Source organism: Haliotis rufescens, unplaced genomic scaffold, assembly GCF_023055435.1.
Source record: "Haliotis rufescens isolate VD_foot unplaced genomic scaffold, xgHalRufe1.0.p SCAF_12, whole genome shotgun sequence".
Classification (NCBI taxonomy): domain Eukaryota; kingdom Metazoa; phylum Mollusca; class Gastropoda; order Lepetellida; family Haliotidae; genus Haliotis; species Haliotis rufescens.
This window is the reverse complement of record NW_025963802.1, coordinates 7,896,263-7,922,615: the sequence shown is the minus strand read 5'-3', so window position 1 is coordinate 7,922,615 and position 26,353 is coordinate 7,896,263. Positions and strand designations below refer to the sequence as shown.

The window sequence follows — 26,353 nt, the reverse complement described above, 5'->3', positions numbered from 1 at the left end:
CCCAAATGTGAACAATAACACTCCCTATCTCTAGCGTAAAAAGCTGTGAGTAGACCACGGTTGTCTTTTCTTATTCCGGTGGTGACCTTGCCCTTCGATCGCTCGAAGCTGTCACTGACATGACAAGTTTGTTGATTTTCACGTCTTCAGTATAGGGTGGTACAGTTTACATGAATGTCTTTGGCGAACACTCTGATTTCCCTCTTCCAAAATGGTACGAACATGATGAATTCAGCTGATAGATCAAGGAAACCGAACCATTTTGATTGCACAGACGGGACACTGGCAGTGCGAGTGACCGACTGTTGGTCCGATATTCAAAGCGCGGCGCTTATGTGACTTTTCAAATTTCTTATAGTTGTCCTACGCACTAATAACATGGCGCTTGAATTACCATAAGTTGAAGAATTTCTTCCAAAAGGATCTTGAGCATCGGTGCTGTTTTCTTTGCAAGCACAACTGCAGGCGCATGTTGTTAATGCATATGCATAGAAATGTCAACAATGCCCATATTTGGGCATATATCAATATTCATACGCAACCAGATTTTGCAACCGGTTTCAGTTTGGTCTGTCAACAAACGAAAGTTGTTATGTATTTACACTGAAATATATATTTAACGTGGGTAATAAATAAAATACCACACTCATTCTCGTTAGATACCATTTTTACCATGTAAAAATGGTATCTAACGAGAATGAGTGTAGTATTCTCTATTTATTTCTGTTACTCTCAATGCGGACTGCTCTTTGCATGACATTAACTGTTGCGTGTATGCTGCTGCTGAACACTGGAGGAACCACATAAGTGTCCAAAGAAAATGAACCACAAAAGGGAAATATACAACAACAAAATCAAAAGAAAAACCGGTTTCAAATTATATTGGATGAAACAAGGAAAGATGTGTCTTGGATATAACTTTGTTTAAAACTGCGTTCTTCAGGACAGTCTATGTCAAAACGCCAGAAATCAATTTGGAAAACAACAACAACAAAAACACAAGACAACAAAGGTTAAAATACTCAATCAAATTCTTGATTCTCTAAAGGCAAAGTTAAAGGTTTGGACAGAAAGAAAAAAGAAAGTGGGATAAGAAAAATAATTTCATAAAACAAAATAAATTGTTTAAATCACATGAAAAACAATTTTACAGGCAATTAAATGCAGGGAATGAGAGTGATGTGAAAAGACCCACCATGGATTCCAGTGAAATGTTTTGGAAACAGTTGTGGTCTGTACCCGGCAACTGTAACCTCGATGAACCATGGGTAGAGGATTACAAAAATAAGTTCACCATTGTTGTGTTTCATTACACCTGATTGCCTAAAAAATGTCATTAAAAAGTCCAAATCTAATACGGCGCCAGGGCCTGATGGTATTCGAAACCGGTATTGGAAACAGTTCCCTTGTGCCCAAACGCCATTACTTCACTGTGTTAATTCTCTTGTGGATGCAGGGGATGTTCCGCCTTTGTTCTGCAAAGGGTGAACAATACTTCTCCCAAAGAAAGGTGATCTGACTGACGCTAAAAGCTTCCGCCCAATTACTTGTTTGAACACAGTACAAACTATTTACAGGGTGTCTTACAGATCTCGTCATCGTACTGCGCTTCGAATGACATTATCTACATGGAGCAGAAAGGATCCAGAAAGGGATGTTGGGGTTGTAAGGATCAATTGCTGGTTCAGAAAATGATCCTGAAAGAGGCTAAAACTTACCACCGTAACCTCTCAATGTGTTGGATAGACTACAGAAAAGCTTATGATTCTGTACCTCACGAATGAATTTTGAAGTCACTGGAATGTATTGACCTCCCTGAGTGGCTATTTGTTTTACTCAAATCTTTAATGAATTACTGGTCAAGTCAACTTTAGATGTATTCACAGTGGCAGGTGGTGATTTTGTAAACCATTTCTATTAGAAGAGGAATATTTCAGGGCGTTTCTTTCAGTCTTTTGCTTTTCTGTTTGTCATTAAATCCTTTGAGCTTTTTGCTTAGCAAAGAGGAAGGTTATCATCTTGGACCTCCTCAGCACAGATCTCCAACACCCCTTACTCACCTCATTTACATCGATGACCTTGAACTTATTGCCAATGGAGGATCCACACTCAAAAAACAGATGAGTCCTTTTCTAATGATATCAACATGTCCTTTGGACTCGACAAATGCAACATTCTTCATCTGAAACGTGCCAAGGTAGAAGAGCGAAAATCAGTCAGTTTCCTTGGAGGAGGAGTTATTGACCATCTCATGGAAGGTCAGGCCTATACGTACTTAGGGATGCAGATTAGGGACAAACTCTAAAATGCCCATATCAAGGAAAACACTTCGGGCAGAGTACAAATGTAGACTTAAACAAAATCTGGACTTAAGAAAATCTGGAAAATCTGAACGCTCGCAATAAGGTAAAAGCCACAAATACTTATGCTGTACCCGTCCTTTCATATTCTTTTGGTGTTGTTGATTAGACATAACAAGAAATTCAGGGTATTGACACCCTCACACGAAGAATCATGTCAGACAATAGATCCCACCACCCTCGCTCTTCCCTCAATCACTTATAATATATTTACCAGTCATTACGGGAGGACGTGGTTTGATTAACGTTGGGGCTTTTCATGACACAATTGTTTTGTGCACTTTTGCATCAAAATGTGAATTTGAAATGTAGATTATGTAATTATGAATTTAATGAGACTGTCCAACACATTGTGAGTGGATGCCCAGCTTTGGCACAGACACAGTATCTGTGGCGACATGATGGAGTGACTTGACCATGTTATTACCGTTTTCGACATGGTTATGGTTTTGACACAGAGGTCCATCAATGGTACGAACCGAAATATGTAGAGGCTGTCATGGAAAATGATAAATACAAAATCCTTTCGAATAGGCCCGTATACAGCCTCAGACATATCCAGACCATCAAACCTGATCTTGTCCTTTTTGATATATCCAATGAAATCATTTATATCATTGAATTTTCTGTCCCTTTTGACAGTAATGTGATTGACAAGATCAAATATGCAGACCTCGCTTTCGAAATGTCACGCTTGCATCCAAAGTACCATGTTGTCCGACTCCCCATAATAATAATAATAATAATAATAATTGCTGTCATGGGCGGATTTGAACCGCAGTCCACAGCGAGTAGATCTTTCAGGATGGTTTTGTACCGGAGTTACTAGAATACATGACACTTTTATATGGATAGCGGAGTTATCTGACCCTGATTGTATGCATGAACATGGAAGGCTTGATCATTCGAGACGTTTCCGGATAGGACGGTTTCTAAGAGGCTGGCTGGCTGTCTCTATAAAAGAGCGATTTGATTATCTTTTTTCGACCTTACTTGTTTCTTATCATCTCCTTAATCAGACAGCACTGTGGAATCATCTGGCGTGGATTATGAGTTTTGTTAAGATCAACCCTACTTTCCCCCTGTTGCTCAAGAGCGATAACTCGATACCATCAAACTGGACTGATGACAGAGAGACCACGCACAGGTTGTCCAAGGGTGACAACTCCTCGTGAGGACCAGTATTTAGCCACCCTAGCCCGGGGAAACAGGTTTACTACGGCCAGATCTCTCCAGAATGACCTTCAGAGAGTTGCAGGAAACAGAGTCTCAACACAGACAGTAAGAAACAGACTTCACGCTCAGGATATGAGGTCAAGACGACCAGTACGACGTATCCCACTGCCTGCACACCATCGACAACAGAGACTTGCTTGGGCCAATCAACGCTGTAACTGGAGGGTCAATCGTTGTCGTAACGTTCTCTTCACAGACGAGTCAAGATTCTGCCTTGACTTCAACGATGGTAGGGCACGTGTGTGGAGAAACCGTAATGAATGATACGCCAACTGTACAATTGCTGAACACGACCAGTACGGAGGTGGAAGTTTGATGATCTGGGCTGGCATCAGGGTTGGACACAGAACTGATCTGGTGGTCATCAGACGTGGTACAATGACTGGAGTACCGCACAGGGTCGAGATTGTCACACCTGTGATCATTCCCCTGGCACAAGAAGCAGGTCCTAAGTTCATCTTTATGGATGATAATGCTCGTCCACATCGACCAACAACATCATGCATATGGACTGGCCTGCAAGGTCTCCGGATCTTAATCCCATTGAACATGCATGGGACATTCTTGGAAGGCGTGTTTATGGTCTTCATGTTCGTCCTCAGAATCTGGCTCAACTTGAACAGGCCTTAAGGAGAGAATGGCAGAACATTCCACAACAGACACTTGATAGGCTTATCTGGTCAATGCCAAGACGTGTAGAAGCATGCATTCAAGCCAATGGTGGACATACACATTACTGAACATTGGATCATTGTTTCAAAATGACAAACTCAAATTTAAAGATTTTCATCTTTCAGTGCGGCACATTTTGCACGACTGTTTTCATGATACTGTTTTTGATCATTTGTCAACCTGTTAGGCAAAAACGCTTTTCAGTTCCCTTTGAGGATAATGTGTGTTTGTGCTCTTTCTTTGTATTGCTTTAGTCAGTTTTTAGGTATTGGAATATATGAACATGGACTGACACATAATAGATTTGTTGCTTAACTTTTTGTGAGGAGTATAGTATCTCAGCAGTCTAGCACTGTATGCATGTCGCTATATAAGTGCAATAATCTTGAACGCTACGTTAAACCCCATTTCACCTCACCACACAAGCTGCCAACATGAGTCTAGATTCAAGCAAGGAGAGGCCTCTTACAGCAAAACCTACAGTGACAATATTCCAAACGTTCGCGAGAGCACATATTTGGCCCATTGTATTGCCTATTGTGATTATAAGCCTGAATCTGTGTTCAAAATATATTTTATTGATTATTCATCGATGTTGTTTTGGTCATTTACTAGTTTCACAGTTTAGTTCTGTGCAAACCGATTGATGGGTTAACCTCTGCGTTTGAAATTGGAAATCACCTTGTAACAGTATAGACCCTGTACTTAGTGCTATTATGACACATGGGCACATCTCTGTGGTATTTGACCTACTTGAATCCAACAGGCTGGTACTGAAAATTTACCGAGCTCCGTCCTCCTTTAAACATCATGTTCTTTTCTTTCAGCCGCCCAATATGGAAACGGTGTCTACTTTGCAAAAGACGCCAGCTATTCCACACAAGATAGGTTCTCCCAACCTGACTCTGCCGGCTACAAATACATCTACTTAGCGGACGTGTTGACCGGGGAGTACACTCAGGGGAAGAAGGGTATGGGGGTTCCTCCTCCTCTAGATCCGGCCACCCCAGCATTCCTCTTTGATTCTGTTGTTGATGATATCAAAAAACCTGAAAAGTTTGTCATCTTTAATTACACACAGGCCTATCCAAAATACCTGGTAACTTACAAAGTGTTGGTGGATATGGCGTCCAAATAGAATGTGGACTATGGGAAACAACAGAGAAGTCCTGAACTATAATGTGTCACTGACACAACTAGTTGTTTCAGAAAAGATGTCTAAAATGTGAAATGTAGACTTCGGCTCACCTTAACATATTGAGCTCAACATAAGATGCTTGTTATGTATATCATAGCCAATGGCCATTCCGAGGGTCACCCACAGACATTTTACACATTAACAGAAAAACGACTTTATTTGGGTAAATGATTCAGAAGACTTTGTTAGGCATGGCATGTTTGATGTACCTGCTTGACTTTTTACTGGAAATATTGTTCCATGTAGTGGTTACCTGATTAGATATTGGCTATTTTACTGATGATATTACTGGTTGTAATGTTGGCATATGAGGGTTGGCCAAAAAGGTCTGAGCCTAACAATCAAAACCAACAATTGTTAAAGTTTTTAGTTTTAGTTTTCAAGGTAATCTCCCTTTGTTTCAATACATTTCTCATATTGATAGTGAAGCTTTTCAATGCCAGTCGGATAAAAAGTTTTCTGAAGCCACCCTGAAAAATCCATTTACAGCAGCTTTGAGGTCATCGTTGTCGTAATAGAGCTTTTCACAACGGTGTCTTTCAGTTTAGGAAACAAGTGGAACTCACTTGGTGCCAAGTTTGGCGAGTATGGAGGGTGAGGTAGCTCTTTGAACCCACTGTCACATTGTTGCAAGTCAAGAGGTGTGGAAGAGGCATTGTCATGAAACTGTAGAACTCCACCTGTCAGCATTCCTCACCGCTTTTCTTTGATAGAATCTCTCAGGTGATGAAGCAAAGCAGCCTAGTAAGCACCGGTAATTGTCTTTTGATTTTCTAAGTAATCAACAAGGATCACACCCTTGCATCCCAAAATACAGTGGCCATAACTTTTTTCACTAATCTTGAAGATTTGAATTTTCTGGTGCCAGAGAAGTGAAATGGTGCCATTCCATGGATTGACGTTTTGACTCGAGATCATAGTAGTGGAACCATGTTTCATCACCCGTTACTATTCTCTTTTTGAATTTGACGAAACCCTCCTTTAATAGCTCTAAATTTTCTCTGGCAATGTCAGTTCTTTTTCCCTGAAGATCAGAATGTAGAAACTTTCGCACCCAACAATCAGATATCTTATTCATCTCTAAATGTTCATGAATAACAGTTTCAGTGGATCCATGGCTTAGATCTGTGTCTTCCTCAAGTTCAGCAATGGTAATACATCTTTCTGACAGTATAAGTTTTTCTATTTCCTTGATTGAATCTTCATTGATGGAAGTTGAGGGAGGTCATCATCCATGCTTGTTCTCGCAGCCTTAAACTCGCAATCCAATGCTTAACAGTGGAATAGCTTAGGCACTTATTCCCATACACTTGTGACATGCAGTCGGTACTGCTCGGTACTTGTTCTTTGCCATTTCTGTGTCCATTTGGACCCCTATCACATTCAACTGGCTGTCACTAATATACAAACAGCCTCAACAGACCAAATACACTTGCAATGAACTACTCAAACAATGTACTACATTGACTAGTTCACTTTGTTTAGGCCCATATTTGAAAGTAGTCAGACTTTGAACTTTTTGTCCAGCCCTCGTATTATGTGTTAAACCCATCTAACAAATCTCATAATTAGCATGCACAAGCCATGACATTCTGACACAATGGCACATTCAGCCAACTATGCCCAAGTCAAACAGCCTGAATATGTATGAACATCTGCCTATTATCCATAATTATACTGCAAGTATTATTAAGATATGATATGATCATAATACATGTAATCTTAAAATTAAAAAAACAAAAACAATAAATATTGTCAACTTTAAGCATTTATTGATTCAACCTTTAGTTCAACAAAACATCCAGAACCCAGGTACAGAAGCTCACCTTCCAAACATCTGTCACACATAGTTACTACAAGCTTGTTTTTGTTTACCTAAACGGTATTTAACATCTTTAGGAAATTGAATGCTTTTGAATTGCAGGAGTGCTGCATAGATACAATCAGATGCAAATATTCTCCTTCATAACGAATAGCTTTTAAAATGTCAACACAGTTGGAAGGCATGTCAAAGTATGGCAATGCTTCTTCTGATTTCTGGAGTAGCTCTGTAGAGGGGTCAACAATATACCTTGTCTGCATACTAAGGGTGTGCGTTATTACCAGTATTATTGGTATATTACGGTTCATTCTTTCTGTGACATGTATCACAATATCATTTTTTCATGCTCAATATATAAAGTGATTTCAAATAGCGGTTTTTATCATGTGTTTAATGTCATAGACTTGCCAAATGCCTTCGCGGCCCCCAAATGGCTTGTATTTATTGACTGAGTAAACTTTATGTTGTACCAGCATCTTGTCTTGAACATTTATGAACTTCAATTCATACCTTAATGTATTAGGTTGCTCCTGAATTCAAAATTTAGAATTATACAATATATGGTGATACGTCTCACCATAGGGCCTTGTGCATCGCAAACTATTGTGATACACTTTAAACCTCCAATACCGGAGGGGGAAATATATGTGAATCATTACGCAACGAGTTGACAATTCTTTTACTTTTACCCATTTGCACTTAGACAGAACCCAGTCACCAAAATGGCCACGAGAAGGCACGAGTCACTATTTGGCTTGTCCCGGAATAACACAAGTTGGTCTCGAATGGGGTTTCTGGCACAAGAAGCGGCTCTGTACAGTAAATTGCAGTGCCTCAGACTGAATGATAGGTGAAATGATAGCTCTAGACCATTATAAGTAGGAAGAATTGTTCTGTTTAAATAGTCAAATGAAAGGGTAGGCCTTCAAAAGACCAAATATGCTTCTAAAATGTATTATCACCACATTAGAGGCTATATTTTGAACACATTGTTTAACATGGAACATACAAACCAATACACTGTACACGTTTTATCATGCTACTCAATTGGAGCAAAAGACCTAATAACAATACTGAAAGTTTGTCTTTCCAATAGAAATTCGAACAGGAATTAGCTCACTGAGCAACAGGGAGAAAGTAGAGTTCATCTTAATAAAGCTCATAATTCACTTTAAATGATTATACACTTCAACCTAATCCAGGAAAATCAGAGGTAACAATTTGAACATTTTCTTATCACATCACTGCAATTATCAAGTTACACTGAAAAGTTTTATGCCTTATTGGACATGTTAGAAGTAGGGTTTTAACACAAGAGGAAATAGACAGTTAAAACGGCATACAATTCATTCCTCAAAATCAGATGGTACATAACTGCTTATTACTCGAGTAAAAAACATAAATCAGCCCCCAGAAGAGATGGTTGATAGGCATAGGGCTAAATTAAATTTTTAAAAATTCGAAAATATGAATGTCTGTGACACAAACTTTATGTAAAATCTGCGCGATATGTTGTGTTTACAATAAGTAAGTGCAATGATAGTTACCTCGATTTAACATATCAATTCATGACGCAATTTCACTGCATCGTTGCTCTTATGCATGACATTCATTTATTAAAGACCACAACCAAACTCAACACACACAAATAATTAGTTCACAGAACATTTCAATCATCAATAAATGGCACATTGTCTCTGCATATTTTATACATGTAACAAAGTCTCAAACAAATCTAGAAATATTAAACATACCCATTACACATGCATCCTATTTTCATCTCCATGCTATCACCAAAAGGTAAAAAAACCTAGTACAATACCCAAATGACATTCTCATGCACTATGACTTCTGACTGCAGTAAGGGCCCTATTATTTACTATACAGGATGGGGTGTTAAATATTTGTTACGGACTTTTTTCAGTCCCTGCTTCAAGGAAAAGAATTATTTTCTCTGAAGAGAGACGAACAATCATATTTTCTGTTTGTTTGTTTGTTGTTTAACGCCACGCTAGCACTATTCCAGCTAGATGACGGCGGTCTATGAATAATCAAGTCTGGACCAGACAATCCAGTGATTGGTATCATGGGCATCGATCCACGCAGTTGGGATACGATCACATGCATCAACCAAGTCCGCGAGTCTGACCACGCGATCCCATTAGTGGCATCTTACGACAAGCATAGTCACCTTTTACGGCAAGCATGGGTTGCTGAAGACCTATTCTACCCCGGATCTTCATACTTGCTATTCAGAACACATCTTGTTAGGACACACAGCAATTTCAGCAAACAACTTGTTTTGTTTGTAAAACCTAATGCAAAATTTAAAAAATAAACAATAATTTCCAAAACATTTATTTCTTAAGAAAAATCCAAACATGCCAAAAGACCAGTTCCCCTCAGAAAATCAAATCAACACATAAGCTGTTACCATGGTTACATATGATCATATTGGCACTTCCATTGACATCTTATGATCAGTGTTATTTAGCACCTACCCCATCCACTATGCACCCACTTATACAATGAAACCCTGTTACTGCTGTGAACACTTACATCATTTCCAAATGAAATTTCTGGGCATTGAACACTCAATAACAGTATACTTACAATTTTTATACAATCTGGAATGCTGTGAAGTTTTGGAAAATCAATCTCTCAAATAAATATGCTGAGTACAGATTAGCTTGTAGCTAAGTAAAGAACAACAAGGCAAAAAGTGAGCAGGGCTCACTAACACCCCCAACTTCGAATCCAACATATTTCTAAGTTCAAGACATAAAAAAAGCAGTATTTCTCAGAAAATCCACTTACCAAAATCAAAATTTGCACTGCATCTCCCCGAAAGGTATAGAAACCGCACATCCAATTCAAAAGAATCAGTTTTCAAGTTATAGGTCACACAAATGTTGATGTAAAAATTATGTCTAAGTTCAAAACATGAGGAAAATTGTTTTTTTGCAGAACATCCACATATCAAAATCAAGCTTCGCACAGACCCTCTCCTATTAGTTTAGAAAGTGTCCTAAATTTGAAAAGAATCCAGGCAGTAGTATATAATCATTCATTTAATAATTAGAATCAAAATACCCAATTTTAATTTTTGAAATAAAAATTATTTTCTGTCAAAGATGATTGGGGAGTTAAATGTTAGCTTTTGATATTGTGTCACTTTCAGATATTGGACAGTGCTTGAAAATCTTTCCTCTTTAACAAGTTTGTACAAATACAACCTTAAACACAAGCTAAATCATAAAAAAAACAGGTTTCAGTTGGGTTACCGTTAAATAAGGAAAACTAATTGGAAAAGTATTGTTTTGAAAACATTACACTTCAGAAGGAAGAAAGTGAGACTACATTTTGATTTTATTCTGAAAATTTGAGTGAAATTTTGAGTAGGCACATAAGTAGACATGGTACACCAAGTAAAGAGCAAACACAAAATGCCCTAGTTCCTGATAATGGTAACTAAATTTAATGTCTTTAATGTCTTAAATGTCTTAAATGTGTTTAACATCAAACATCACAGCATTGCATTTAGCTTATGGACCTTTCCAGTGACACTGTAAGCAGTATTACAAATGTCAAACTGTTTCATAACAGAAGCTCTAAAGATTGTAAACATTATGATGTATGATACTCACATTAAAAAAATTAGAAACAAACTAAACAAAATGATCAGAGAACTGCAGATGATACTTTCTACCAAAAGCAAGAGCATACTGAATTTTCGCCTTATTTATCCCAACGAGCAGGAAGTGAAGCAGCTGATCCAGAGTGTTGGCGATGTGGACAGAGGCCATTACCAGTATGGATGCCAAGTGAGACTCGAACACAGTCGTCGTGGGAGGACTTTAAACTCATGCAGGCCTATGGGCAGGGGCAAGCCATAGGTCCTTCAAGACAGCCAAGGAACAGAGTTCCTGAGGGATTAGTTGGAAATACGAATGAGGTTGATTTATATATGGGAGATACACAGGTCAGATCATTGTTGAATACAGGAGCATCAGTATGTTTGGTGTCTAGGTCATTCTACGATTCTCATCTCTCAAGTAGTCCTATTGAGCCCTTAGGAGATCTATTGGATATCGAATGCGCTGATGGCGAAACATTACCTTACGGTGGCTTCATTGAGGTCAAGGTCAATGCAATAGGTTCCGGTACTAGTGAAGCTATTCCTTGTTTGTTACTGGTGTCCACTTGCTGTCGTCTATCAGCGACTTGTCTGTGTAGTGACTGAGGGTTAAAAAGCATGCAAAGCTGACCCTAAGGAAAACAAAACACTAACATATACACTATATACTTATACCGACACAAATAACTAATGCTAATATTAATACTAATACTAACTACACTATGTATTATATACACCATATACTACTGGTATATTACTGGTTAGTTGACAGTTAAACAAAACCTGTAACTGCCACACACTTCCCCTTCCTGTTTAATGACGTCCTCATCATTCTTGCTTGTAAACCAGCTACCAAGTTGACCAACGCATCAAGTACCTTCTCTGATCTGCCTGCAAATACACCCTTAGCCATTAGGGAGCTGAGGTACTCTGCACAACCAAGCCAGTCTGATGATGGTGATGGTGATGATGATGATGGAGATAATGCAGACATTACATAATCTCCTCTGGTCTGCCATGCTGGTCTTGTTCTCTCTCTGGTAGATCTCCTTGGTGCTGGTATAGGTGAGACTGCGACCTAGGGCTGGGTCTGTGTGTCACCAGGACCGACTTCAGGAGTCTGTGGTTCATTCTGTGAAGAGTCTGCATCCTGCTCCGTTCCTTGGGCGTCAGAGCTGTGGACATCTTCAGCAGTATCTACCACTTCCTCTTCTCCTGTCACGACCTCATCCAGAACAGCACTGTCTTGTGCTTCTCCCTCAGTCGGCCTGTCATCTGGATTATCAGTTGACACTGACGGGTCTGATTGGTCACGAGAAACAACAATGGTGATGTCATCTGTTTCTTCTTCCTGGTCCTGATCTTTGTCAGACAAAGGACTCCTGTCTTCCTTGGGGCATGGTCCAAGCAGTGTCCTGTCTGAGTGTCTTGGCTTAGGAATCGGTGTCTCCAATGGTAAGGAACTGATGGCCAAAAGCAGATTCCTATGGAGTGTACGGTTTTTTCCATCTCCAGGCTCTTTCTGTACAACATAAACTGGAATGCTGGGATTTGGCTGTTTAATTACAATATACACATTCTCCTCCCACTTGTTTGACAGTTTATGTTTCCCCATCGAATGCCACCTTTTTCACCAATACTCTATCTGCTTTATCCAGTTGGGTTGCTCTCACTCAGTAGTCGTAGTTTGACTTGTGCCTTGTCTGAGACCTCTTAGCATTGGCAGATGCCAGTTCATAAGCCTGTTGTAGATTGTCCTTGAGGTTCCTGATGTATTTAGACATGGATCTCGACTTCTCTGGCTCAATGTCTGAATCAAATACCAAGTCTACTGGTAATCTTGGAGCTCTCCCAAACATCAGATACAATGGTGAATATTTGTAGCCTCATGCCTTGTGCTGTTGTACGCATGTACCAAAGGTCCAACGTGGTTCTTCCAATCCTTCTTACTCTCTGGGTTAAGTGTACCAAGCATGTTGAGAAGTGTCCTGTTAAACAGTTCGCACATGCCATTACCCATGGCATGATAGGGCGCAGTGCGAGACTTCTGCATGTTGGTGTACCTGCACAGTTCTTTCATAAGAGCTCCTTCAAAGTTGGCACCTTGATCTAAATGAAAACGCACAGGTAATCAATAATGCACCACAAAGTTGTGAAAGAATACATCAGCAGTGGTCTTGGCAGTCATATTTCTGGTTGGATACGCCTGTGCATATCTGGTGAAGTGATCGGTGATTACAAGAATGTGTTGTTTTCCGCCCTTGGATGGTTCCAGTGTCAAAAAGTCCATACAGACTTATTCCAGAGGTTGTGATGTTTGTATGTTCACTAATGGGTCTCTTCCTGGGGTAGTCTTGCGTCTTGTACACCGTTCACAATTCTGTACATGTCCCTCTATATCCTTTGTCATCCCTGGCCAGTAGAATCTTGCTTTTATCAATGAAGATGTTCGATCTCGACCAGGGTGACCCACATTGTCATGAAGACTATGCAGCGCTCCTTTACGGCATCTTTTTGGTAGCACTAACTGTTCCTGTACCTCTCCATTGTCTTGGATTACTCGGTAGAGCACACCTCTCTTCAGCTTGAAGTGGTTAAGGCTCTTCAGTAAAGTAATCATCTCTGTATTTCCAGTGTAGTCCCGCCGTGATATTGCTGGAATATTGCTAGAAGCGGCGTAAAACTATACTCACTCACTCCAGTGTAGTCTGTGAAATGTGGTCTTGTTCGATTCCTAAGATGGGTCATGATAATGTCTAGAGCTGGATCTCTTGTTTGGGCTCTCCGCCAGTCTGTAGCAATGATGGAACAGGTTTCTTCAGTGATGTTTAGTTCTTCATCAGGCAAAGCATCATCTGAAAAACAAACACATTCCAACAGATTTGTAGATAAATAGCATGTAAGGAGTCTTGAGAAATCACATCCACTTTCTCGTTTACTTCACTGGACTCTGGCAGCCTAGATAGTATGTCAGCATCGACATTGGCTTTTCCTGCTCTGTATTTGATGTCAAAGTTGTACGATGCAAGGGCAGCTAACCATCTGTGTCCGGTGGCATCCAGCTTGGCACTAGTGAGGATATAAGTGAGTGGATTGTTATCCGTCAGTACAGTGAAGTTCTGTCCATAAAGATAATCATGGAACTTCTCACAAATGGACCATTTCAAGCACAAAAACTCAAGCTTGTCGGCAGAATAGTGGCGCTCCGACTTGCGAAGTCCCTTGCTGGCATAAGCAATCACTCTTGGCTGTCCATTCTGTTACTCACGGGTATAGCACTGCTCCAAGACCATGACTGCTGGCATCTGTGTGCAATTCAAAGGGGAGGAGTAGATAGACACGTCTTGAGTTCTTGAAAGGCACTCTCTTGAGTCGGTTCCCACTGCCACTGAACTTGCTCTCTCTTAGGACTGTGAGATTTCTTTCGATGAATCTTTGGCATTAGTTCTGAAAGAGGCTTGGCAATTGTTGAAAAGTTCCGCACAATCTTCCTATAGTAACCAGCAAATCCAAAGAATTTTCTGACGTCCTATGGTGTGCAAGGTGTTGGTCAGTCCTGAATCTTGTTTATCTTTTCTGGATCTGCCTCAATTCCATCTTCAGATACTATATATCCCACATATTTCACACGTCTTTTGAAGAATTGGCATTTCTTTGGGGCTAGCTTCAAACCACATTGCCTCAATCTCTGTAGGACACGTTCCAGTCGCTCCAGATGTTCCTCAAATGTTCTTGAAAAGATAATCAGATCGTCAAGATAGATTAAACATATATCAAGATGTAATCCAACGAGACACTGTTCCATTAGACGTTGGTAAGTCGCCGGTGCATTGCATAAACCAAATGGCATACAATGGTATTCAAAGAATCCAAGAGGCCCAACTGTGAGTGCTGTACGCTGCTTATGGTCCTCCTCCAACTCAACCTTGTGGTAACCACTCTTCATGTCCAGGACACTGTAATATTTCATCCCTCTGAGACAATCCAAGAGTTTTTCAATCCGGGGAAGAGCATAGGAATCCTTGATGGTCTTACGATTCAGCTGTCTGAAGTCAACACACATCCTCAGCTGGCCTGACTTCTTCCGTGCTAATACAACATTCCATCCCCATGGGCTATGAGAATGTCGTATCACTCCAGCAGATAAGAGTTGTTGAAGATGTGTCCGGACTTCATTATACATGGCAGGTGGTACACGCCGGTGTCGCTGTTAAAAGGGGACATCATCAACAAGATCTATCCTATGCTTGACTGCATCTGAATGGCCTATGTCCTCTTCACCTTTTGAGAATATATCACGAAACTTCATGATGACTTGTATCCCTCTCTCAAACTCTTCTGGTGTTAGGGTACTGTGTTCAATCTCAACTTGCTCTGTCAATGCAACTCCTTCAAATGGCTTGCCAATGGGCGGACGTTGTAAAGTAACTGGTTGGAGTTCACAAAGAATCGCTCTCGGTTGTATCACAACAGTACGTGTGGTAACATTAGCAATATGCGTGTCTATGTATCCAGGATAACTGATGTCATAATCAATAATTGTAGGGGCTATGTCCAAATCCGTAGGAATGGATGAACTGTTTGTTGGCTGTAAAAGGGCACAAACTCTTGGACATCTAACTCCTTGGTAACGTGGCCTCTAAGTACTGCACAGCTGTTGGCTGGTATGGTAACTCTGGAACCATCAGCATTGTATACTAGTCCAAGTCTCCAGTCATTCTTCTCCAAGTTCTACATAAGTTAATGGTTCTAAAACCAAGGTACCAAGGCGTTGTTAGGTTGGCATGCTGCAAGTATCTGGCACCATGTTGTACCTTGCAAACCTTCAAGAAGTGGGTAAGCACATTGGTTCCTAATAGCACAGGCACTTTCCTATTGAACTGTGTATCTGGTACCACCAGTAACAAACAAGGAATAGCTTCACTAGTACCGGAACCTATTCATTGACCTTGACCTCAATGAAGCCATCGTAAGGTAATGTTTCGCCATCAGCGCATTCAATATCACATAGATCTCCTAAGGGCTCAATCGGACTACTTGAGAGATGAGAATCGTAGAAGGACCTAGACACCAAACATACTGATGCTCCTGTATTCAACAATGATCTGACCTGTGTATCTCCCATATATAAATCAACCTCATTCGTATTTCCAACTAATCCCTCAGGAACTCTCTTCCTGGGCTGTCTTGAAGGACCTATGGCTTGCCCCTGCCCATAGGCCTGCATGAGTTTAAAGTCCTCCCACGACGACTGTGTTCGAGTCTCACTTGGCATCCATACTGGTAATGGCCTCTCTGTCCACATCGCCAACACTCTGGATCAGCTGCTTCACTTCCTGCTCGTTGGGATGAATAAGGCGAATATTCAGTATGGCCTTCTGGTCTTGGGTTAGTATAGTTGGAGGGCTGTCAACTCCTCTACTGGTTATCTCCCCTTGGCACTTAGTCCTGGGATGTTCTCCAACTCTGTCGTCTTTGGTTTTTCATGTCGGCCATGTCTGTAGTAAGTTGGTGTAGGATAGTCTTCATATCAGACATTTCCTTCTTCCACTCTGGTTCAAACTCCATGGCTCTCTTGATGGTACATGCCTGTTTCTGTTGGCTAGCTGATGTGGCGCTGTGTTGATCTGCCTCAATTTCACGTAGTGCTTCCAGTAAGTCCACAAAGTTATGGATGCTGTCAAACTTGTGGCCAGATATATTTTTCAAAGAGGGTTTAAGCCCAGTCCACAGCATATTATGCTGCATCCCATCCCGTGTCTCATACGTGATGGAGTTATCCATCATGGCCCTTGAAAGAAGTTCCTCTAGTCTACAACTCCATACAAATACATCCTCTTTCTCTTCCTGCCGAGTGCTGTAGAAGTGTGCCATACTGCACTCTTTCCTCTCCACAACACCAAATACGCTGTTGAACTTCCTAAGTAAGTCAGTGGTGCTGGCGTCTGGTTGCATGTGAACGGCAATCTTGGCCGCCTCCCCCTTTAAGGAATCCCTTATAGTTTGGTCCTTAGCATCAGAGGAATAAACCTTGTTGTTAATGAGACAGTCTACATGGTATCTCCAGACTTCATAAGATGTGTCTTTGCCAGATTTGTCACCGCTGAAATTTGGAAGTCTTGGAAACTTCTGATACATGTAGGTAGGCATGCCTGGTGGTGGCTGTGGAGCTGTAGCTTGGGCTATTCCCTCCTTCGATTCCTCCTCTGATTCGACTGCAGAGTATTCCTTCATCCATGTTGCAAAGTCCTCTGGGTGTCTGCTTTGGGTTTAACACCTAACTTCTTGAAAGCCAGGACAATATTCTTCAATTCATCACCAGTGAGTTCCATCCTTATAAATGAATATTTGTCCAAGAATGAATTGTTTGCAATGACTATCAGAGTCAACAACTAAAACTGACTGAAAACCACGCTAAGTGTAGCACGGATACAACTGTCATTCTATAAACGTACAGTGAAAAACAGTTACAACTGTCGTTTTGTTGACGCTCAGTGTGTATGTATGTACGGTTTGGGTTTAAATTGGATTAGATGGTTTAATTTTGGTTTAAATTGGTTTAAGTAAACATAGTTGTCGTCCAACTATAAAGCAAAGTACATTGTACAGTGTAAGTACAGAACAGTTTAGGTGAAAGCAGTTTCAAAAGTTACCTTTTATGACCCGATAATACCACCTCTTAATGAACTATCACAACATTACACTGTCATTTGATAACAGCAATTACTTCACCTCACCACCCTCTTGTGGTTAAGGAAGTGTAATGCAGTTATACATGTGACAGCAACACATTGTACTTATTGTATGATACCTGTAACGGAAACACAATGTAAGGTAGGTATTTGTAGTACTAAGCAACTGTATAGGAATAAGTAACTTTAATTACTTAATGTGACTAAGTTACTAAATGGCTAACTACTACAAGGTTAAATATAACACCAATAATACTGAATTAATATGATATCGTCAAGTCACACAAGTTCGATCGACATGTAACTTCGATCGGCCATTTTGAATGATATTTCTCGCGAAATGTAACGAGAAATTACGGTACCTGCAGCTTTGATCTTCTGACAACACTGCTTTCGTTCGCTTGGACCGGAAAATGCTTCGTGTCAAGTTACCAAACGTAAGTAATAGCTCATATTCAGCAAACAACTACTTTTTAACCCGAGATCACTAATGTAACTTGATCAGCTCAAATAAAATGTCAATTGTAATAAATGCACACGTTGTAAATCGACGGCACACCTGTCGTCTGCTTGTTTACGTTCATGGTGTAAATGTCACGTGATGAGACACGTGATGTGCTCGCAAAAAATTTAAAACTATGGAAACAAATTAGGGTCATTTCTTATTGAAAACGTTATGCTTTTTGAGAACTTCTGTCTCTGGAGTTTTGGTGATATATAAAATAAACCTTTATTTTTACAGGTTTTGACCAATGGTGAACCAACCAGAAGAGGTCAATATAGGCAATATTTGTCTGCAGCCCTAGACAAGGCATATAATGCTGTTTTAGATGGAATGGCAATTAGGAAAGCTGCCACTACCTTTGCTGTTCCATTTGCTACACTGCATGACAGGATGAGTGGGAAGGTTTCTATTGAATGTAGTACCACTGGTAGAGAACCACTATTGTCCATGGAAGAAGAACAGGGACTTGTTTCACATATTGAAGCCATGGCAAATTTTGGGTATGGCTATACAAGGGCTGAAGTTACTACTATTGCCACAGACCTAGCAATATATGTTGGAAAGAAGTCAAAGGATGAACAACCCCTATCACTTCAGTGGTTCTATGGGTTTATGAAGCGATGGCCTGATCTGTCAGTGAAGAAACCACGATCCCTTGAGATACAGAGAGCAAAAGCTACCTCAGAGGAGACGATCACTCATTATTTTAATGAGCTTGGGCACATCATGGATAAGTACAACCTGAAGACATGCCCTCATCGCATTTATAATGTTGACGAAAAGGGACTTATGGAGCATCATACCCCACCATCAGTTGTTACATCGAGTCAGAGTACTCCAGCTGCAGTCACAACATCAAGATCAAGTACTACAACGGTTATAGGTTGCGGCAATGCGTCTGGTAGTTCTATACCAGCGTATTTTGTATTCAAGGGCAAGAGGATGCGGGAAGAACTCCTTTCAGGAAGTACCCCTGGAGCAGCAGGCACTGTAAGCGACTCTGGCTGGTCAAACACTGAGATTTTTCAGCACTATCTGACAGAGCATTTCCTGAAGCATGCTGTCGCCGCGTCTGCAGATAGTCCACTTCTTATTGTGTATGATGGTCATAGATCCCACGTATCTATTCCACTCATCGAACGGGCACGTCAACATCACATTATTTTGTTTGTACTGCCTGCACACACGTCCCATGTTTTACAGCCAATGGATGTTGGTTGCTTTGGACCTTTTGCTAAAATTTACAACAACCTCTGTCATAAGTATATGCGGGAAAATGCCACAAGTTCAGTTGATAAACATTCTGTTTGTGAACTTGGCTGTAGAGCTTATAACCTGTCGCTGACACCAACAAATCTGCAATCCTCTTTCAGGAAATGTGGAGTCTATCCATTTGACAAGTCTTCCACCGCCAATATCAACTTTGCGCCATCAACAGTTTTTAAGTCGACTGAACCTTTGCTGCATCCTGATACTGGTGTTATTGATTCATGTGTGCCAGTTGGAGACAAGGTTGTCACTTCACCTACTGAGGGCAATGATGTAGCAGGATTCTTTAAAGACAAGACGACTGTACTTTTCAAGAAAGCTGTGCCTACTAAAAAGAGAAACGTTCTGAGCACTGTTGTCGGGGGCAAGGCCATCACCGAAGACGTCATTCTGAATAAAATTATTTCCCACCAGGCTGTGAAATCGGCACCCAAAAAGAGAAAGCAAGCGCCTAAACCAAGTAAATCTTTAAAAAAAATAAATACTGTCACTGCAACGAATGCAAGTACTGGAACTTCACGGTCCAACGCGCATCAGGACGATAGTTTTGATAGTGATGTGACAAGTGATGACGAACTGTGCTGCAAATGTAGCAAATTTGTACCTGATGAGGTTCGAGCTAATGTCTCCCTGATCATAACAACCTGGGCACAATGTACCCACCCTACATGTCAGCACTGGACACATTTACGTTTCTGCACGCCAGTTCGTGTTGTGCGTCGACATTCTGAGTTTTGGTGCCCCTGTCACGATGAGCCCGAAGAATAACTCCCTGCATCAACCTTGTAAATAATCTGGATATTTGTGACTTTTCATCGGTTTTTTTTCAATATTAAAACATAAAATGAACGTTTGATGGACAAAGATGTAATAAAACGACTGCGGACTGTTCTAATTCGAATTTTGACACAAGAGATCGTCCATACATGTCATCCCGGTTATGCGACAAGCCAACCAATCAAATGATCGAACTTGTGTGACGTAGCTTTCTGGGTCACTTCTGTTGACAGTGAGAGGGCGGCCATGCCGCGAGTGTAAATTTCAATGGAAATACGTGGATTTGGGAAATGTTTGTCATAAATAAACAAGTTCACAGGTAAGATATTTGAAAAAAAGATTATATGAATGTTACTATGAATATTCAGCGACTTTTCGTAAGTGATCGAACTTCCATGACACGAGGATACTGTACCGTGATATCTATCCTATTTGAGTTCAACCCCACTGACTAACTAATAACTAAGGTCAAACTATATAACATTAATCCTATTAGAAATACATGACCCAAAACAATACTAAATTACTAAATAGCAAATGTTAGTATGCATGGTGAGTAATTGATACGTGCTATAATGTCAGTTGTGTGAGGCGATCTCTTCTTCCGTCGGAGACATTCAGTTTCCCTCGGAAGTGTTCGGGCAGCCGAGGCCAAGATGCGGACCGCATTTTAGAATAACACTACGCAGATCGTGCCGGACGATCACACTATTAATTGGCGGAACCATCAGAGCAGTTAATCACCATATTGTTCGCGGAAGTAAAATCACTACAGTGGCGCTGCGAACAGTGTGATCGTCCGGCACGATCTGCGTAGTGTTATTCTAAAATGCGGTCCGCGACTGTCAGCTCAGAACTAGGGATTTTACCTTTCTTGAAGCTTCGTTGCAGACGATCCCTTTTCCGGCAGGGCTCGGCCACGTGCATCTATATAGGTGAAGGTATAAGTATTCATCATATAATGGGTAGGTTTCTCGGCAGGATAAAGCCAACGGATAAAAACGATATCCGTTGGGGTCATATGCGGATAGAGATGCAAATATCAAAGATCAAGTAGGGACTACTTTCACTGTTTATAAACAAACATGGCGTCGCCCTCGTCATTCGGCGATCGAGTCAGAATTAACCATCGGGAATCTGGATAAACTACAGGGATAATTGCTATCATTATCAAAAGAACAGTCTAATATACTGAAAATCAGTGTTTAACTGTGACGTAGATAAGGCATTTTATAAGTTTTGGCAACTTTGGAGATATATAAATTTCGAAACAATTTTGCGAGGGCACGAGGCCTAGCCAAGCAGTAGCCATATCTGTGCTTGTAGACCTCTGCGGCTTGAAACCTTCTCCACAAATTATAATATTTGGACTTAGCCGAAATATATTTGAATTGTTACCTTGTTTCGTTTCGTCGCTGTGTGTACATCTGTCTACACTTCTTAATGTTATGACAGGGCAGACCGACTGTCAACAAAGTCTGACCGTTGCCGTGACGTCTCATAGACTAGGGTTAGAGTAGCTTCCCTTTGACAAAGGGCAGTTACTCTAGCGGACAGACCGATGGATTGCCGCGAAAGGCAATTAAAAACAATTGTTGTTTTGCGTTTATGTTGCTTCGCCACTGTATAAGAAATAGATTTCAGTTGGAACTATAATGGCTACTGTCACTGTCCGACTGATACATCACTTACCCTGTGACGTAATAAATATTAATGCGCGCATTCCAGGAAAACTCGCAATGTTTCGGTAATGTTTGTGAGAGAGGGAAAGCGATTTTGAAGTACAGAATTAAAGAATGACATTATATGATAAAGAGGTTATCACGCTTGTTTGTTTGGGGATGGTAAATATCTTGTATTAGGAATGAACACTATGTATTTAGCTCGCCAAGGCTCGTATAATACAATGTTTATTCCTAATGCAGGATATTTACCATCCCCAAACACACTCGCGTGATAACCTCTATTTACGTAGCTTTAGGGTAAGTTAGGTTTATGTTTCTTTGAAGTGAAAGTTAATAATTTATTTACTATCCCTCACAACACAAGACTCATTCACACTAAACTTGAAACTGAGATTGAATATGCCAGCATTACTATAATAAACCATGGTATACCAAAGCATGAAAACAACAGGAAATATATTTCAAATGGATCAAATTAAATAAACAACACAATCAGTGATCACCGGTATATTTTCAAATCACGACAACACGGCGCGTCAAGGGGATCCCGCGATCTGTGAAAGTGGCCAAGCATCTCGTTTCCACGTACTTACAAGGAATAGTCCGAACACATATTTCACGAATGTCACAATCAAGAGTCACTAATCATGCCACGATAAACGTGATAACGCGTAGGCCTATATGACAATACGTATTTTAGATAACGCGAAAGGCTGAAATAATCAACTATTCAAGCACTATGGCATCCCGGGCAAACCATCACTGTTCATTCCCACATGTAGTCGTCAGATCCACACTAAATCATCAAGGTCCTCACTGGGGGCTCCATTTTGTAGCAGAATATGTGTGTGCATCGATAAATGATGTCAAAAACACAGCTACGGGTGTGATTCGTTTTATTAGATGACGAGTGGTATACCTTTCTTTCACACCCTGAAATGCACAATAACACTCAATAAGAATTTTGTTAATTATGACAATTAAAATGAGAACATGATACTTCATTAGGATTACCGTATATATATTATAGAGGATATGTATACGTCAGAACATGATACATCATTAGAATTACATTATACATACATATAGTATATGCATACATCAAATCAAAATACTTCTTAGGTGGTGTAAAACGTGATCAATAGATAAACATATTAATAATATATATTTACATTTGGTGACAAGTAAACATACCAGAAGTATGGCCTCTAGGTGTATGTTACACTTTAGTCTGTCACGACTACATGGCCAGGGCTACAGTGACATCAAAGTACCTATAAATATGGAAGTTATTCTAAATGTACAATAAAACTAGCTTCCTTACACAATGCTCTTGCACGTGTGGACATTATTATCAAATCAGTGGTACTGTTTATACATATTTACAGATCTGAACACAGCACTACTATAAAACACAATAAATTACTAAACATCCTAAAACTATCATAAATGTCCACACACTTACAATACATTTAACACATATATGATAATAGCCTCATAAACATATTCAAACAACAGACCCTAAGGAAAACAATAGGGTCAACCACTCAACCAGAACATTTGCCCTGGCTGACACAAAGGAGCTGATAGGGTAGTGACTGACCCAAGCATAACTAAGTTAAAAGGTGTTGTATCAAATCTTCATTAAAATCCATAAAACCCATACTGCAAACAAATACTTAATACTAATATTAAATACTAATACTAAATACTAATATTAATAATAATACTAATGCTAATACTAACTACACTATGTATTATATACACTACATACTACTGGTATATTACTGGTTAGTTGACAGTAAAACAAAACCTGTAACTGCCACACTTAAAAAGAAATAAGACATACGTCATATTAAACAACGTTAAATATATCCGGCGGCAACAAAATACATTTAATGGTCTCTGCTATGAGCAAACGCGCTTATTACTGACCATGGAAAACGTTTGAGTAGAGTTCTGTTAAAACGCGAGAGGGAATCAAAATAGTGCAGAACTTTCCCGTCGACTAGGTGTACCTGTTATCATCATTGTCTAAACAGCACGCGGTCACTCGCACTGCTTTAGTTATACAAATTACATTTTTTTATTATCTATGGTGTCGGACCCAATTAGTTTTTTCACAAAAAGTTAATAAGAAATGCTTTAACCAATTTGTCGTCTCCAACCAATGTAAACCAATATTCTCCAAATATGGTCTCTAGATCTTCCCATAGAGATTACTACGCGAGTGTCTGTCAGATACCATTTATCTAACAATGATTATCCATAACTATTTACTTTGGATTTCACGATATATTCAGGTTATACAATATTTGTAAAATAGATAAATAAGGTTTTAGAATTGTATTTTGGGGGGTGACAAAACTAAATGTGAATCGTCGTGGGTGAAGTTTTGTTATTAATGTTCGTATAAATATTTCTCTCTTCTAATGAAAACAAGGGGGCACGGATGGCTCAGTCGTGTAAGGCGCCGCGATTCGCTGTGCAGAGCTGCGTCCCTTGGGCACGCTAGAAACCTATGATTATGAGTTCGAATCCCGGTTCGTCCCGATTATGTTTCTAGGTTTGTCAGCACCATACCCGTGGTCGTGGGTTTCACCGAAGTGGTAAACGTCCGAGACCTGCATCACTTCGGGCTTTCCACCCACATTAAGCTACGACACTTAAAAGCGGCGTTTAAGCCAACTCACCCACTCTAATGAAAACACGCGAGTGAGTAAATATGGTTTTGGACCCCTCTTAGCACTATTCCAGCAATATCACTATTACTATAATATGATGTGTTATGACGTGTATATTTTTTTTGAAGTTTATGTTTCAGGGCGTTTGTTCTGACTTCCGTTGAAATAATCCTCATTACACTACGACATGTGTGTGTTATCTGTGCACTAGACCGGACACAATCAATATATTTCAAAAACTCAACAGACACTACTTGCATACATATAATTTTAAGGGGAAATGCATTTATTAACTTCCAAGAGTTGCACCTAGAATGAATCATTATATACCCACATTGACTAACTTGCATGTATTGCACGTGCATGGGTTAAACCATTCGTTGCGTCTAGGCGGATGGTTTTGGAGCTTTCTTCCATCAACATCAATTAATTTTGCACTTTTTCACCGTATCTAAAAGTCGTCCATTTTCCATTTTCATAAAAGCTACCCAATCAGTGTGACATAGGCAACATTTTCCTTCAATTGTTAATCACATTGTCTACATACTCAGACCTATTGCCTCTTGTTGGCATATGTTCATGTTTGACACCCTAAATTTGGTGGTGTTGTTTAACGCCGCACTCAGCAATATTCCAGCTATATGACGGCCTGTAAATATTCGAGTGTGGACCAGTCAATCCAGTGACTGACACCATGAGCATCGATCCACGCTATATTTGGATACGATTACATGAATCAACCATGTCAGCGAGCCTGACCACCCGATCCCGTTAGTCGCCTCTTACGACAAGCATGGGTTGCTGAAGACCTATTCTACCCCGGATCTTCACGGTTCGACACCCTACATACCAAGGTGACCCTTTCATAATGAGGCTGAGTATATATTGTCATTTTGATGCATAATCTAAACTTTGATGCCCTCTTTGTATACATTATCATGCATTTATTAAGTTTTCTTCATGTTTTATCAAGACCGCCTCCAATGTCTAGTGGTAGAGCGTCCGACCGGAGAGGGGAAGGTCCAGGGTTCGATCCCCGGCCGCGTCATACCAAAATACGTTAAAATATGATACTTATGGTTACCCTGTCTGGCGCTCGGCATTAAGAGGCTAAACAAGGACTGGTTGGCCCGGAGTCAGTATACTGTGTCTGAGTGTGGGTATTCATGTCAAACTGCGGCATGGTATCTCAGTGGGCAAGCACTATAAAATTAGTCCGGACTAGTAGACAAGCACACACACACACACGCACGCACGCGAGCACGCACGCACGCACGCACGCACGCACGCGCGCGCGTGCATGCACGTGGCTATATAAATGCAATAATCTTGGACGCGACGTTAAAACTCATTTACCCTCACCTCTGTTTCATTATATAAGAATACGTACGTTTCACAACTTGTAGCTGATCCATTTGTCTTTTGACAATAAAATGTGAAAACTTTACAACTATCTCAATCTTACAACTATGATGCAAGCATATAGTTCAGAGGCAAGTAGTAGGGCAGATACGTCGTTCAAATGATGATACGTCATACAAAAAGCACATAAATGTGCATGCTTTGGTTAATTTGTGACAAATGGTTAGCAACAAGAAATCCAACATGATCGGCATTTCATCAAGATGGCCGTTAATTGTATCAAGTCCTGCTTTACTTGATTAAAATCCTCCATATATACGCCACTATTGGTGTCGGTACGCTATGTTGTAACCACACCATTGCGTTCCTGCAGCCCACTGCACATAGCAAAGAGCCGAGCTGAACCTTGTATTCACTGATTAACGGATTTATCAGATAAAGCATGCAGGGAGGC

General features: G+C 40.3%; 2 protein-coding genes across 2 annotated transcripts in view; both read left to right on the top strand.

The window, feature by feature from the left end:
* Positions 1 to 7,658, top strand: part of LOC124141216 (protein mono-ADP-ribosyltransferase PARP14-like) — a 40,161-nt gene extending 32,503 nt beyond the window's left edge. The window contains exon 18 of the mRNA XM_046509154.2: positions 5,096 to 7,658. Coding sequence (XP_046365110.2) covers positions 5,096 to 5,406 — 311 coding nt within the window. The 3' untranslated portion in view covers positions 5,407 to 7,658. The remainder of the gene's footprint in view (positions 1 to 5,095) is intronic.
* Positions 7,659 to 18,276: 10,618 nt separating this feature from the next.
* On the top strand, positions 18,277 to 20,573 carry LOC124141217 (MFS-type transporter clz9-like). The gene has a single exon (XM_046509155.2). The coding sequence runs from the start codon at positions 18,453 to 18,455 to the stop codon at positions 20,157 to 20,159; it is 1,707 nt and encodes a 568-aa protein (XP_046365111.2). The 5' UTR covers positions 18,277 to 18,452; the 3' UTR covers positions 20,160 to 20,573.
* Positions 20,574 to 26,353: the final 5,780 nt, after the last annotated feature.

Excerpts from the sequence above, each read along its gene's own strand:
- LOC124141217 (XM_046509155.2), top strand. The coding sequence starts at position 18,453 with ATGGCAATTAGGAAAGCTGCCACTACCTTTGCTGTTCCATTTGCTACA.